We start from the raw sequence: 16,163 nt of genomic DNA, 5'->3' as shown, positions 1-16,163 counted from the left end.
TTAATTAACTAGATAAAAATTTGGAAGAATGGATGATGTCCATTCAAAGGTGTTATGATATGACAAAAACTTTAACAAAAGCTTGTAATAGACAATTGATCAATAAAAAAAAAAAATACCAATAGGATCAATTCAAAACCTTTTTAGTTGAAATTATTTGAGTCCATCAGTTAACTTGATTATCATTGATCAATTGAATTAATAAAAGACAAGCTAGCTAGTGTTAAAAGAAACTACATTATTCACACACTTAAAAAGGTTGAATTTAAATAAAAAATAGTTTAAACTCAAATGAAATGTTGTGTTTGTGCAGGCCAAGGAATAACAAACAAAACCATGTTGGTTTCCACATGGTGTATGCACAAAAAAATATATAATAAAATTCCCCACCAATCATAGTAATGTCTCTTTTTCTCACAAATATACACACATTTGCAACCAAAATGAAAGCTTATTGCACGGTTATTAAACTAAGATTTAAAGCTTAGTTGTCTCTACTCTATCGTTCTATAAAGTTGAATAAAGCATTCCTTATTAGAAGGGTGGTGGTGGGGTTTGGATAATAAGCAGGCATGTCCTTTTATAAAAACTATAGAAAGCATCAATTGAAAAAACCTATCACAATAATCAATCATTGTGAGGGCTTCCATTTCACATCATCCCTAAATTTATTTTTAAATTAGTCAAGTTTGTAATCAATTAAGCATCAAGTACTTTCTTGTTTATAAGTCATAGTTCAATCGACAATATTAATATTATTCAATAAAAAAATTTCATTCATATTCAAACTCAGGACCTCATAGTATATGTGAGTTCCAGTGATATTTGTCAATTCGTCTACAAACTCAAAAAAAGTGACAAGTACTTTCTTGTAAAAAAAGCCAAGTGTTTGGATTAACTCTATAATTAATTAATCATACAAGACATGGTTTCTTATATACTAGATTGTGGAAACTATAAGCATATGTATACACCAAGAACATACATAAAATCTTGATAATCTTAGCATCTACAATATTTGATTTATCAATATTAGGAATACATGAATTTTCATGGCTAATAATCTCCCAGCGATAATTCTGAAACTCAAAGAAAGAGTGCGAGCACTCGTTAACTTATTCTTCCTCAAAATAAATAATTTATACTTTAGAGACTCGATCTTCAAATTAAGTGGGAGAAATAGTCACAAGAAATGGGGTCCTAAATTATGGAGTAAACCACCAAATTAGTCTATGACTCTATATAACTCGTTTTCAAATAGGTTTATGACTCTTTCAGTATTTCAAAATAGTTTCAGTCTTTGTCAAAATTTTCTAAATTTTGTTCTTCTGTTAGCATTTGTTTCACTTAATGTCAAATAAGTCATATCTTTAATTTGTCTACTTTCTATCAAAATAGTCTTTGATATTTTCAGTTATCGTCAAATTAGTCCCTACTTTTATCCATTTTTTATCAAGAAGTCATTATCATTAAATTGACTATTGACTACATGACATTTAAATTATGCGATATCATTGTCCACGTCGAACTTAACAGTTTAAATAAGCATATTTAACAATGTTAACTGAGGGATTAAATTGAGAAATATTTGACAAAGATATAGACTAATTTGATGGTTTACTCCTAAAAAATAAGCCCCTCAAATTTGGGTTTATTGAATATTTCTAAAATATTGGTTGGCAAAATGATTAAAAATTAGTAATTTACTAAGGAAAATGACACAATGTAACATTATTAGTTCTGGTGGTTGTGTCATTATGTGAAATTATATGAGTGTTTGCGGATTCAAGTCTCACATCCTGCATGCATGACCCCCAAATTATTTGGAATAGCTAGCCATGGAGAATTGTGGGGTTTCCTATAAGATTTGCATTTGGTTTGGTTGCGAGGTTATCTAGCTGTTGAGGTTGAGGTTCAAATGGATTTGTAGGTAGTGACTATAACGTTGGCTAATGGTGGTAGGTTTTGAAAAGAAACGTAAATATTCTTTATTATAATTCTATAGTGAATAAATAATATAAATATGCACATTTCTAAAATTAGTGACATTTACCAATCGTTAGTTGGTTCAGTGGTGATTGGCGCTGAACTTGGTAGGGAGGACCACGGTTCGATCCCCCGCAACTGCGATCGGGAGGGGGCTGGAACCACTTGATGCCGGAACTGACCCCCGAACCAGATTAAACTGGTGGTGAAAAACCAATAAAATTAGTGACATTTATTGCAAAAATAAAATGTTAATGACATTAATTCTAAGTAAAAAAAAAAAAAAAAAAACCAGTGACATCAATAAAATAATCATTCCTTAAAAAAAAAAAATAATCATATTTTACATATTAAAATTTTAGTAGATCTACAAGAAGCGCCCATGGCCTAATGGATAAGGCGCTTGACTTCTAATCAAGCGATTGTGGGTTCGAGTCCCACTGGGCGTGTTTTTTTTTTGTTTTAGAAAAAAAAATGAGATAGGTGGTTTTGGGTTATTATTTTGTCATGTATCACGCATCATCTCCCCCTTTTTTTTAATCTAAATAAATGATTTTTTATTTTTTTTTACATAGATATGATTTTCTCTCTCTTTTTGTAATAAGTATTACGTTGTTTTGTTCGTCATCTTGCTAAGACATGATTGATTTCTCATCTTGCAATGTTCCTTAGTTCATCGACAAATCAGCCTTGATCTAATACATATTCAAATAATAACTTAGGCACAACGTTACCCATCCGAAAATATGGGTATTCGGACAATTTAATTTTATCATATTTGTAAATACTTTTCTCATTTTATACTTTTCCATTTTATACTTGTGTGTAGATTGTAAATACTTTTCCATTTTAATCTTGTTCGTAGATTCAATAGTAGAAATTTTATTAGTATTATCTTTTTTGGCCTCATTATATAAATTTCATTAATAGTAGAAATTTATTAGTTTTATTAATAGTAGAAATTTTGCAATTGATGTTTTTGTGTGAATAAAATAAAATATTCTTTCATTTATTTGGTAGAATACATAAAAAACAACACAAGGTTAAGTTTGTTCGTAGATTCAATGTTTTAAGGTTAATACTATATTCTTTCATTTAGCACATTGCAACGGTTTTGGTCAAATCATCGCAATGCAAGTGTCGCAAAGTGACAATTTTCTTGTAGTGGTGCCATTATCATTATAACTAAAAAAAACTTAGATTGACAGCATCAACCAAGACAACAACGACATCCCAGAGAACTCTTTATTTGATTTCATTCGTAGTAGAAATATAGGGTCAATTGTCCACTGGATGAGGAATATTTGTATTCAGCGTTTTATTTTTCTTTTCTATAATGGAGGCTGGAGGCTATATTATTATTTGGTGGCATCTTATAATTCATAGATCGGCAATTTGTGTAATTTATCATAACCATCAATTTGGTTTGATAAAAATAAGACATGACAAAATGATACTTTGATGATACAAATGGTCGGTAGCCCGAACATATTTTGGAGATACTCTGATACCATCTTAAAATTGAGAGTTTGATCACCGACTATCAGGCCACACACCATAGCGTTGGGCCTAAACATACACGTTTATAAAGTAGAGACAATCATCGCCTTACAAGCCGCTTTTGTAAGGTTGAGTTAATTTCAACTCCCAATTCTAAGTTGGAATCGTAACCTCTCCACAATTTGCTGGGTCACCTGCTAATAAGTTTCTGATTGGGTCATCCACAATTTATATCCACACATCAAGCTCAATAATATTGGGCATGGTGGGGTATATTAAAGAAGTTTTACATCGATTACGAGATGGTCTCAACATATTAAGGAGATGCTCATATCTTTTAACTCTTTTATTGTTGAATTAGGTTTCCCATCACATGGAACCTTAACTCTAACTTAGAATATTTTCATCCAATTGTTTTTTCAACCAAAAATTAAACTCTATTATTGTTTTATTGGTATATGACGAAGATGATAATTTTCTTTTATTGGTATATAATATCATCAACTAGATTTTTTTAAAAAGATCAATAGATAATTGTCGGTGATTAGTTTGCTAAGAAGAGATTAAATTATGGAAAACGGATACTCCCCCCGTCCCAAAAAGAATGACCCATTTTGAATATATGCACTATTCATATATATTGTTTTGACCATATTTTTCTACTAATAAATAAAAATAAATATTAACATATAAGATGTTGTTAGATTCGTCTCGATGAGTATTTTCAAAATATCAATTTTTTATAATTTTTACTATTATACAATTAAAGATATTAGTCGCCAAAGTTATGCATTGGCATGCGTGTTTCGGTCAACTGGGTCATTCTTTTTGGGACGGAGGGAGTACTGTTTAAGAAACCAAATACAGTAATATCACATTGAAATTTGTGCAATCAACGCATCGAAAATGTAAACAGTGTTAATTTTAATTTTAAATTTTTTTTTGGTTTCCTTAATCAGTGCTCCGGGAATACCGATTAGCATGACCCTTAAATTATTAGTAACAATTATTGTATCACGTATCTTCTTCTTAATACTCATTCAACATTACAACCCACACAACTAGAGTCTAAGAAGAATCATCAAATTTATTGAAGATTTATCATGAAATTTATGAAAATCTATTAATCGGAAAATTTCAAATTTAAAGCCTAAGCACGACTAGAGTATAAATGTGTGGGTGTGAATGGAATATCAATCGTGTTAATAATAGTTGATTACTAAAGTCATTTCAAAACAGTCTTTTCCAAAATTCAAATATATGACTATACAAGACTAGTATCAACAATTTTGTCAAAAAAATAAAAGAGACTATTATCAACAGTAAAATTTAAAAAATGACAAAATGTGTTTTCAATTCATTTAATTAATTAATCAACTAAAATGACATCATGTAAGCTAAAATAACATATTGCGGCATCATCAGCATTTTGGAGAATATGGGGTGTCAATTTAAATTACTATTACTATACCAAAAAAACAAAATGAAAATGACAAAAAGAAAAAATAAAATAAAAAAGAAAAGAATATGGTTGAAAAATGAAGAGAATAAAATTAAAATTATGATTAGTGTTGTTGTACCTTGTGCCGGGTAACTTGAACCAATCCTGTTGCATGTTTAGAAACAGACAACTAAACACGTGGCACTTAACGGTCATTGACTTCACGTTTCTCTTCCCGTCTCCGTTATCCCAAACCACACGCTTCTTTTTTTACGCCGTTCCTCCGTTTTCCACCACAATTGAATACTGGGTCTGGTACAATGTATGAACTCAAAAATTCAATCTAAGTAATCAATAAAAAAAATTCAATCTAAATCAACTACTACTATTTGGTTTTTTTTTTCCCTGTTTAAATTCATACTTAAAAAAATTACGGTATTAAAATACACATTTCACTCTTCTTTTATAAAAAAAATATATTAAGGAAAACTATGTCTTCTCACTTATACTATAGTATTTTTTTTTTTGACAAACTTATGTTATTTAATCTCAACTTTTTTAATTAATATGAAACTTTTTACTGACATTCAATGCATCTCAATATTTTCATTAGCCAATAAGATGAATATATTTACTCACCATACATTTAAGGCTGTTTGGCATAGCTTATTTTTGAGCTTATTGCAAATATCTTATGTAATTTTTATGTATTTTTATAAGTTTTTTAAGGTAGTTTATGATAAAATAACTTATAAAAATACAATTTTGACTAGTGTGAACTTATAAAATAACATAAAACCTAATTTATATTGCATGAACTGTTTGCATAAGCTCAAAAATAAGCTAGGTCAAACGGTACCTTAGCCTTCTCTCTTTAGTGACCATTAATTTTATCTTAATCCACTTTAACAGAAAAAGGGTAGATTCTCGAATTCAATATTCGTTCCAGCAGTAAGGTACTTGAACGCCATAAACAAGTGCTAATTGATCATATTAGGGGTGTTTTCTTCCCCATTGTAATTTCTTTCTTTTTTTGGGCTTTGTCTCCCCAAAAAAATTGTTATATTTCCGATCACTAACTTTTGAACATGTAGAAAATTTAATTAGAAAAAGAAAAATCAACTTTTTTTTTGTACAGAGAAAAAAATCCACTTTACATATCTCGTAGATTATTTGATGAAAGTTAATAACCGTAATTTTTTTGTTATTATGCAAAAAGAACAAGTTATAGTGGTATAGTAATGACATGTGCAATGACAATTACCACAACCAACTATATCTAAGTTTAGCTTGATTCATACCGGAGTGAGAATATGTTAAGACCGAGTTAAAATTTGTTAGGTTTGATGAGTCTGAATTGTCAATAAATTTAAGTTTTAAGTTTGGCATGTTATCATACGATTCTTTCTTTCTCTTTTTTTTGTCTGAGTCTAACATTTTGAAAGTTAATGTGTTAAAAAGCCTATTTTATAATACGAACATATTTCAATACGAACACATTTCAATAAAGAATCATATTTATGTTTAAATAAACTAATATACCAATGAGATTAAACTCCATTTTGATATTTAACATGACAGTTTAGATAATTTTATTATATATGACATCATATTTCAATTTTAAGTTTGTAATATTACAAATAAAAAATATGCAGGTAAATTAATGCAAAATAATAAATTTAAATTATTGAAAAGTATCATTAATATTTATTTAAATAGGCCGATCTGATAAGCTTAAAAGACTATGTAATTTATAGTCTGACTTTTTTGCTAAATAAATTTAAATTAAAAGAGAAAATTAAAAAAAATTAGATAATTAAAAGGGCTTTGGGGGACAGAGGAACTTGAACCCCTCACGTACGATTTCTAAAGTCCCCGGGCAATATTAAGGGGTCCTAAATTTTAAAAATTTATCTCCATTTTCAGCTTTTGAAAAAGTCCAATCTAATATGAGCATGAATATACTAAACCGTAAATTCTACTCCTAGTTGATATGAACCAATAAAAATGAGCCGTTGATATATTATCAATGTGTAACCTAACTATGAAGTGGTAAACTATTTTTTTTTTTCACATGGCATCATGGGTATAAAGAAGCAGAAAATTATTAGTTTTTTGAAAGAAGAAAATTATAACTTTGAAAAATTGTCTGAGAAACCCTCACCACAAGAAACCACGTGATCTGTTTGATTCCTGCAAAAAAACCCATACCACTTCAAATCATCACACACAGCCATCATCGCATATACTTGTGACCAGTCCAATTTTCTCATCCACATTTGGATTTTGGAGCTTTTGGAGTATTGTTTTGTTGATGAAAGAATACAAAAATATCTATATATTTAAATTGGTCACTAAAATAGTAGAAGTGTTTCTTGAGATATATTAAATGTGAGTTAAGCTTTACATTAATTAGAAGAATTAGTGTTGAACAACGTATAATTGAGATGACTCATAAACCAATCTAATGTTTTAAGGTTTTGAATGAATATTTGGTCTTAGAGTCACTTGTATGGTTGTTCTTAGTTCAATAGTATCAGGAGAGTTACTTTTTCCGCCCTACTGGTTACTCAAACACTGTCCGCGACTTAAGTAGTGGACGGCATTTTTTTTCCAAAACGTCCTATTTTTACACATCCGCTACTTAAGTCGCGGATGTGTAAAAATAGGGTGTGCGAGTAACCAGTAAAGTGGCAAAAGTAGCTCTCTAGAGTGTAATTCAACTTGATTTAGAAGAATGGTATCAGAGTGCAGTTCAACTTGTTAGGGGAGTAATAAGTGAATGGTGAGAAATCACAGACACAAAGAGACTCGCATTCGAGGATAAAATATGGTGTCATAGTCATTTGTATGGTTGCTTTTAGCCTAATGTGCTGATCCAACTCGGTGAGACTCTCCCTCATGGCCCAACAAGTGGTATCAGAGCCTGATTCATTTTGATGGGGAGCAATAAGAGAGTGGTGCAGAGAGACTCACACTTGAGGTAAGTCTCACATTGGTTAAAGAGTTGATATTGAGCAACATATAAGTGAGAAGACACCTAAACGTTTTAATGCCTTAAGGTGTTTGGTGAATATGTGGTATTATAGTCACTTGTGTGGTTGCTCTTTTTCTAACCTAGTGAAGATATCTCTTATGAGTCGTGGCCTAATAGTGGTATATCAAAGCTTGTTTCAACTTGATGGAGGAACAATAAGTGAGTGGTGAGGAATCGTGGACACAGAGAGATTCACACTTGAGAAGAGATGTTGAGATCTATCAAGTGTAAGTGAGTTAAGTCTCACACTGGTTGAAGTAGTTGATGTTGAGCAGCATATATGATCCATAAATCTAATGCATTAAAGTTTTGGATGAAAGTGTGGTGTCATAGTCACTTATATAGTTGCTTTTAAGCCCAATATTTAATTCAACCCAATGTAAAATATCTTCAAATGATTTATGCAATTGCAAATTGGTTATCAAAATCATGATATTTGCATGGACTAAGAGTGTTTATATTTAAACCGGTTCAAATAAAAACTACAAAATCAATTTAAGAAATAAAAAATCATATAAATTCAATATTAATAGATGTTTTAGGATTGTTATTTTATTGTGTCAAAAAAATATTTTCGTTATTGAAAACCGCACATATTAGATTAAATTTGTTAGTTCTTTTTTAAAACCGGATTAAACAGAATAAACCCACATATAAATTTTGATATTTTTTTTAAATGAGATATTCCATGAATATATAGTTATTTGTTGGATTTTATCCTTAGTTTATTTGAGATTAATTGGTTACTTATGTGATTATATATTTTAACTATCTAATTAGGTCATAACACGATGCACATAAAATCAGATAAGATTTTGATAATATTCAGATTTTAGGGATGTTACAAATGAAGGACACAAGGTCTAACATGATTTGGCTACAAGAAGGGTTACATTAGGATCTGGATTCAGTAAAGTTACAAATTCGTGCAATAAACATGTTCAAATTCGTCCGATCTTGATCAGATGATTAGGATTTCAATCTCAAATTTTATATTAAATAAAAACAATTAAAATTTGAACCGTCTTATTTTGATCGAATGGTTTAAAAATTATGACTGCATCTGACTACAGCTGACTGCGTCAATAATTGATTGCCTAATATATTTTTGTAACATTGCCTTCAACTTGTCCTAGTAATTTACAATAGAATTAACTACAAAAGCAAATTAAAACATCAATTTACAATTTAGCCCTCATTCAAATTCACGATTTATCTAGAACTCACTCACCCAATCAAAAAATGAAGCTGAAGTGAAAAAAAAGTTAAAAGTAGTTTTGGAAGGAAACTATAAATAAATTCTAGAAAAAGAAACCCTCAAATAGCAAGTCATTTCCATGGGTTCATCATGAACCCATCTAAGCACACACCCACTCTAAAAAAACTCCCACTAGAACAAAGACTTGTTTCCCATGTCTGGTTGGAATAGACAATACAAAAGAGACACACATGACACGACACACCACAAGTTGACAATTTAAAAAACATATTCCCAAACAATTAAAAATAAAATAAAAATAGTGACAAAAATTATAAATACTTAAATCTTTTAATCAATTAGTCTAAAGTTCGATATTTAAGTAGATCTAAATTGGATTTTCGCTGTGTTACAAAGTTACAACTTTCAACCATTCAATTTAAATTAACGATTGAGATCATTTTACTATATGATTTGACTGTTCAATCTAGGTCGTCCAATGTCAAATCAACAGCTGAAATTTACTACTGCGTAGAACGGATGCAGATTGAGTGCACTCAAAGACCATGACTGCATGCAGTCAGCAAAATCAGGGTCGTCTAATTGAGATCAGACAATTTAAATTTAAAGTCGGAAACTTTAATATTTTAGAAAATTAAAACTGCATCAAGATCTATGCGTTCAATTTTGATCAAACGGTTAGGAACTTCTGACTGCAGCCTGACTGCATGGTTGCTGACTTCATAAGATCCAATTCCGCGTAGAACTATATGAAAACAATATTGAACCCTATCAGAAGCATGTAAGAAAAATAAGAGATGTCAATCTTTAAATAAATATTGGTTTTTTTATTAATCAGTCTATACAATTACGTGCACATAGAGCTGTCAAAGGGTCCGGCCTGGTTAAATAAAGGGGTCGCCCCAGTCCGGCTCATTAACTTCATGGCCCGGCCCGCTTAGCCCGACCCGATAAGCAAAAGGCTACATGGCCCGATGGGCCGGTCCACTAATTTTCATAGTATTTTTTTTAAAAAAAAACATATTCTACTAAATTTATATTATATTTCTCAACTAAATCTTCAAGAAGGTAATTCGTATCCCTATATTTTCTCACATAATCTCTCAAACAACAATATATTCCTCTTTATCTTCATCAAACAAACAAACAAACAAATCTTTAACAAATAATCTCATTCTAATCCAATAATTTTTTTGTCATATTATTATTACTACAAAAAAAATATTCCAAGTACTATATCTTTCATTCATCCATTGTAATTTAAGTAAAAAAAAAAACAAAAATATAAAAGAATATAAAATAAATACAATAAAAAGATGATAGACTTAAAATAACCATATTCCAAGTTTTATATCCTTCATTGTAATTGCACAAAAAAAAAAAAAATTAAAAAAATATAAAAAGATGATATGCTTAAAAATAGCAATAAAACAGATTATAGATAGGAACAAAACACAAATAATTAAAAAATTATATATGAATAAAAATAGGACCAAAATATAACAATAAAAAGATTATACAATTTTTTTAAATAATTTTTTTAATTCTTTAAGGGGCCGGCCCAAAAGTCTGTGGGCCGGCCCATGACGACCCATGAAAAAGCCCGACCCGATAAGGTCCGGCCCGATAAGACCTGACCCCCTTTTTATGAAGCCCGGTCCGTGTAAATGGATAGGGCTAATGAACCGACCCGATAGCCCGATCTTTTTTTACAGCTCTACGCGCACATATATTAATTTATTTATAAAAAAAAAAAAATGTAACCCAAAAAAAGGAGGCAACAAAATTGGACCAAATATATATAAATAAATAAAAGGAAGACAGAGAGTGGTTTATGTCTGAATGAATGTATGTATGTGTGAAGTCATTCCAACCAAACAACTAACGCCGTTTCATTTTCCATTAAGCTTCTCATAAACACAAACAACAACAACAACAAACCAAGCGTCGTTTGAAACTGCTTCTGTTACTGTTTTCTTTTCTGTAACCGTTTTCATTCGATTATTGCTTCTTGTTACTAGCTACTACTACAATACAACTACTTAGTGGTTGGTTCTACGTTATAACAAACAAAATCAGATTATTGATTCTTCTTCTAATTCTGATTCTGATTCTCAGTTTGTTAATTTCTTCAACAACAAAAAAACGAGATCTCGTTATTATTATTCTCTCTTCTAATTGGTTCAAAAGAAACCTTAATTTCGAAGAAATACAACAAGAGTGTTGTTGTTTCTGTTTTTGTCTTTTTGAGTTTTTTCTCTTGTTGACTTGTTGAATATGATGTTGAATTGTTCGTCAAATGTTTCAGCTGAAGGTAACAATTAAGAATCGATTTTTTTTTAATTTTTTTTTTTAAGAATCTTATGTGTGTTTTTTGTTGTTGTTATTATTGTGGTTAATTTGTTTGTTATTTTTTTGGTGAAGCAGTTGGTGGTTGTTCGAATGAAGAACTATGGAAAGCGTGTGCTGGACCATTAGTGGATGTTCCTCGTACTGGTCAAAGGGTTTTATATTTCCCTCAAGGACACATGGAACAAGTGAGTTTTTCAATTTTCCTTTGTGTTATATGTAGAATTTTTTATCGAGAATCGCGGTCAATTTGAGTTGATATTGGCTATAATTTGAGTCATGAGAGTTGTGATTGTTGATATTGCGGAGAATTGTAGTCAAATGCAGCTGATGCAACCTCAATTGTAGACTTGGAGAATGACAGTCGTTTTAGGATCATTGATATTGTAGAGAATTGCACGAATATAGCTGATATGACCTCGATTATCGTTGTGTAGATCGGAGGGTGGAATTATTTTCGGTTGCTTACTTTTTTTAGCTGGAGATTTATGTTGTCTGAAAATGGAATTGTGGAATGATCTTTGTTTTGCAGGATTCTGTTTTTGTTTTTTTTTTAACACTTTTTATTTGTTCTTGCAGTTAGAGGCTTCTACTAATCAAGAACTGAATCAGAATATCCCTTTGTTGAAACTTCCTACACAGATCCTTTGTCGCATCGTGAATATGAATTTATTGGTAATTTTCTTCCTAAGATTCATCTTTTTTTTTTTTTGATGATGATGTGAAAGGAAAGGAATCTTAAGCTTACCTTGAATTTTGCTATGTTTTAGGCTGAACAAGAAACGGATGAGGTTTATGCACAGATTACTTTAGTTCCGGAACCAAATGTAAGGGTGCTTTTGATCCTTTTGATTTTCTGTACTTTTTATGGTCAACCAAAGATTCTTTTCTCCCATTGTTTAGATTCTAATGGAACAAATGTTTTAGCAAGATGAGCCAACAATTCCTGATCCGGTCGCTGATGAACCTCCGAGGCCGAAGATTCACTCATTCTGCAAGATCTTAACTGCTTCGGATACTAGCACACATGGTGGCTTCTCTGTTCTCAGAAAACATGCTACAGAATGCCTTCCTCCTTTGGTACTAATACTATCTGTTTCATTTTTATTGATTTTTTTTATTGGTTTCTAGTTTCTACTCTTACCGATCTTTGAAAATCTACGTTTAAAATTGCTTTTAGGATATGTCACAACCGACACCAACTCAAGAATTGGTTGCCAAGGATCTTCATGGTTATGAATGGCGCTTTAAGCATATATTTAGAGGTAAAAAGGCATAAGAAGTTTTCATTCAAGTCTTTGCGCTTTTACTTTCTATTTGGTTAGTCGCCTAATGATTTTCCCTTGTACTTATTCATTGTTTTATATCAGGTCAGCCGCGCAGACACCTACTCACAACTGGATGGAGTACTTTTGTGACTTCTAAAAGATTAGTTGCTGGTGATACCTTTGTGTTTTTGAGGTAAACATTCATTCATTTCTTTGTTTCATTCATAGGGTTCATAAATCTTTTAGATTTCTACTAAAAATTCACGAGCTTATCTATTTTGCTATACAAGCATTGATGTAATGAATATTTTATGTGTAGAGGGGAAAACGGGGAATTACGTGTTGGAGTGAGGCGTCTTGCTCGTCAGTCAAGTAGCATGTCATCATCTGTGATTTCTAGCCAAAGCATGCACCTTGGAGTTCTTGCAACTGCCTCGCATGCTGTTGCATCTCAGACACTTTTTGTTGTATATTATAAGCCGAGGTAGAAATTTTACTTACAAATATGTTCAGGAAAAAAAAAAATTAGTAGATGATTTTTGACACGGGCTTTTGCTTTTTTAGGACGAGCCAGTTCATCGTAAGCGTGAACAAGTACTTGGCAGCTGTGAATAATAAGTATACTGTCGGCATGAGGTTCAAGATGAGGTTTGAGAGTGATGATTCTGCTGAGTCTGACAAAAGGTAGTAAAATATATCACAGTAGTTTATTGTATGACCTTTCTGTAGCTATTCTAATGCATGGCTTATCAGATTTTCCGGTACCATAATTGGAGTGGCCGATATGTCTCCCCATTGGCCAAATTCAAAATGGCGATCACTTAAGGTATTGTCCTCTTGGACTTGACAATGGTTCATTTGATTTTCCGTGATTGTATGTTATTCATCTCAGTGTTGCCAAATAGTGGCGTTAATAGTGTTGCAAAATTCAAACTAGTTGCTATTGTTCTGCGACACACTATTTAGTATGAAGTGTTGTAAGACACCAGCTACAGCGGCACTCGTGCTTGCTATAGCACTACAGTAATAGTATAATGGAATTTGAACAAATTGCTATTTTCTACGATTGATAACACATGATTCATCTAATTTTTCTTTGTGTGTGTGTGTGTGCGAATCTCCAGGTTCAATGGGATGAACCTGCAGCTATTTCAAGACCTGACAGGGTTTCACCATGGGAGATAGAACCGTTTGTTTCCTCAGCTTCGACACCCTCAGTGCAACCTACCACTGTGAAGACAAAAAGGCCTCGACCACCGAGTGAAATTCCCGACGTTGGTGAGGAACTATATCTAATAACTCTTCCCATTTCTTATTTTGATTTATATTAGTTTTATTTGACCTTCTACATGTTTTTCAAACTAGACACAACATCGGCTGCCTCTATCTACTGGGATGCTAGACTGACACCAACCGATAAGACACAACGTAGCGTTTTAGCTGAAAGCCAAAAAAGCGATAACACTGGTTTGTGGCATCTTAAGAAAACTGATACTATGAATAGTAAAAGCAACAGCAACACTTTATTTAGGAATCATACAGAAGGAAGTTGGCTGTCTTCTCCCCGTTCTAGCTGTCCTTCTCATTTGCTTCACGACACGACCGATGATCGTGTGCACGATCAAGTTGACAAGGACAACAAAGCCGAAACTGCTACAAGTTATCGATTGTTTGGAATCGATCTTATTGATCATTCCAAAAATCCGGCTGCTCTAGGGAAAGGATCATCACATGTCGCAAACATAACTGGAGTTACCACTGAAGTTAGTTCCAGTACTTTGTCCAGCATCGATACTGGCCGTAAGTCTGACATCTCAAAGGCTGTTTCTATGGAGAAGAAACAAGAATTGCAACTAGTATCACCGAAGGAGCCTCAAAGCAAGCAAATTTGTAGCAGAAGCCGCACCAAGGTATTGAACATAGCATATATATTTAGACAACAGTTTAGATTTATTTTATTTTATTTTAGTTCAATAAGATTAGTTTCTGATATAAACCTTCTATTGTCGTTCAAAACCTTCGTAAAGGTTCAAATGCAGGGTGTGGCAGTTGGACGCGCTGTGGATTTGGCTACATTGAATGGGTATGATCAACTTATTGGTGAATTGGAAGAGTTGTTTGACATCAAGGGACAGCTTCAACATCGGAATACATGGGAAATTGTCTTCACTGATGATGAAGGAGATATGATGCTCGTCGGAGATGATCCATGGCCGTAAGTATATCCTTAATCAACTTGAGACAGTCATTTGTGCCGATTATTGTACCGGTTATTTTAACCTTCTATCCGTATTAACATCACGCTGATTAGTGTATCTATCGTTATCTTGCAGTGAATTTTGTAACATGGTGAGAAGAATCTTCATTTGTTCAAGCCAAGATGTGAAGAAGATGAAAACAGGAAGCAAACTTCCAATCTATTCTTCGATCGAAGAAGGGACTGTAATAAGTTCAGACACAACTCAAACATGAAACCATGACATTATTTTCTTGTCCTTTTTACCTTTCTGTTTGTTTGTCAGCATCAAACTGTTGATTTTATTGTTTGCGCGACAAGGAAGTTGAAGTTGATCTTATGTTAGCTATTATTTAGATGTGAAGCACTAGCTAATTTGATAACTTAATTTGTAGAGACACAACATTGATTGTGTTAGAAAGACCAAAATAGAATTTGATTTTATTTTAATAAATTTTGTGGATATGTCAAATTTAGTGTTAGCATTGAATATTCCTATTAAGAGATGAGAATATTATGTTGGTTGTTGTTTTATCACGACTTTCCTTTTTTAGCTAAAAGGCATCTTTGTGTTTGTAATGCATAGTGTGTAATTTTGTCTTGTAAAATTCTAATTTGGTTGAGTCAATGTCTATTGCTGTCAACAGTGACAACTAATTATGACATTAAATTGTAAGAACTTTATTGTTTTAGGATTCAGTGGTCCATTGTACTAGTAAGGCAGTGATTCTCTAAACAAGGGGTTAAGTGTGGCAGTGTGGTGGCACCACCCAAAATTCACTTTTGGGTCCATACTTTTAATAGTAGTGAAATTTCACTTTACTACTTTGAAACTATAAAAAATTGTATGTAGTACACACGTGAGCTCAATAAAATATAGGTAAATTTTTATTAATTTCACCGAATTGCTTCAAATGGTAAGGGTTCGGGTCCTCTTTACATGTTGAATCAATTGATATAGCCAATGGTGAGTTTCTAAAACGACTAAACTTGATTTTGATAAAAATGTACAAGGACACCGATTATATCAAGGTAAATTCTTTGATACCCCTTGATGTTTGGTTGAAAACCTGTACCTCATAGGCAAAATTCATTTAAGGGTCTTGTTAACGAAGGGGGCACTCGTT

At 32.0% G+C, this 16,163-nt stretch overlaps 1 protein-coding gene and 1 non-coding gene across 4 annotated transcripts; both read left to right on the top strand.

Moving 5' to 3' along the window:
• The first annotated feature begins 2,362 nt into the window (after positions 1-2,362).
• On the top strand, positions 2,363-2,435 carry TRNAR-UCU. Its single transcript has one exon. It is a non-coding gene; the product is annotated as a tRNA-Arg (tRNA).
• Positions 2,436-10,956: 8,521 nt separating this feature from the next.
• On the top strand, positions 10,957-15,508 carry LOC123924532 (auxin response factor 9-like). Of its 3 annotated transcripts, none has more exons than XM_045977462.1 (14): positions 10,957-11,497; positions 11,611-11,720; positions 12,112-12,207; positions 12,303-12,359; positions 12,460-12,612; positions 12,713-12,797; positions 12,903-12,993; positions 13,120-13,284; positions 13,365-13,484; positions 13,554-13,626; positions 13,925-14,078; positions 14,166-14,710; positions 14,828-15,015; positions 15,134-15,508. In XM_045977462.1, exons 1-14 carry the CDS (start codon positions 11,461-11,463, stop codon positions 15,270-15,272), a joined length of 2,013 nt encoding a protein of 670 aa, XP_045833418.1. In that variant the 5' UTR covers positions 10,957-11,460; the 3' UTR covers positions 15,273-15,508. The 3 variants fall into 3 exon arrangements, with proteins under 3 accessions (XP_045833418.1, XP_045833417.1, XP_045833416.1); XM_045977461.1 differs by having other exon boundaries at positions 11,608-11,720; XM_045977460.1 differs by having other exon boundaries at positions 11,011-11,497; positions 14,166-15,015.
• The last annotated feature ends 655 nt before the right edge of the window (positions 15,509-16,163 follow it).

The sequence above is a fragment of the Trifolium pratense genome, linkage group LG4 (genome assembly GCF_020283565.1).
Source record: "Trifolium pratense cultivar HEN17-A07 linkage group LG4, ARS_RC_1.1, whole genome shotgun sequence".
NCBI lineage: Eukaryota > Viridiplantae > Streptophyta > Magnoliopsida > Fabales > Fabaceae > Trifolium > Trifolium pratense.
The sequence above is the reverse complement of the archived record's forward strand: the minus strand, read 5'-3'. Positions and strand labels throughout refer to the sequence as shown.

Bases quoted from the DNA above. Each gene is read 5' to 3' on its own strand.
- LOC123924532 (XM_045977460.1), top strand. From the start codon at position 11,461: ATGATGTTGAATTGTTCGTCAAATGTTTCAGCTGAAG. The intron at 11,498-11,610 runs GTAACAATTAAG...TTGGTGAAGCAG, and splicing joins GTCAAATGTTTCAGCTGAAG to TTGGTGGTTGTTCGAATGAA. The intron at 13,485-13,553 runs GTAGTAAAATAT...ATGGCTTATCAG, and splicing joins TCTGCTGAGTCTGACAAAAG to ATTTTCCGGTACCATAATTG.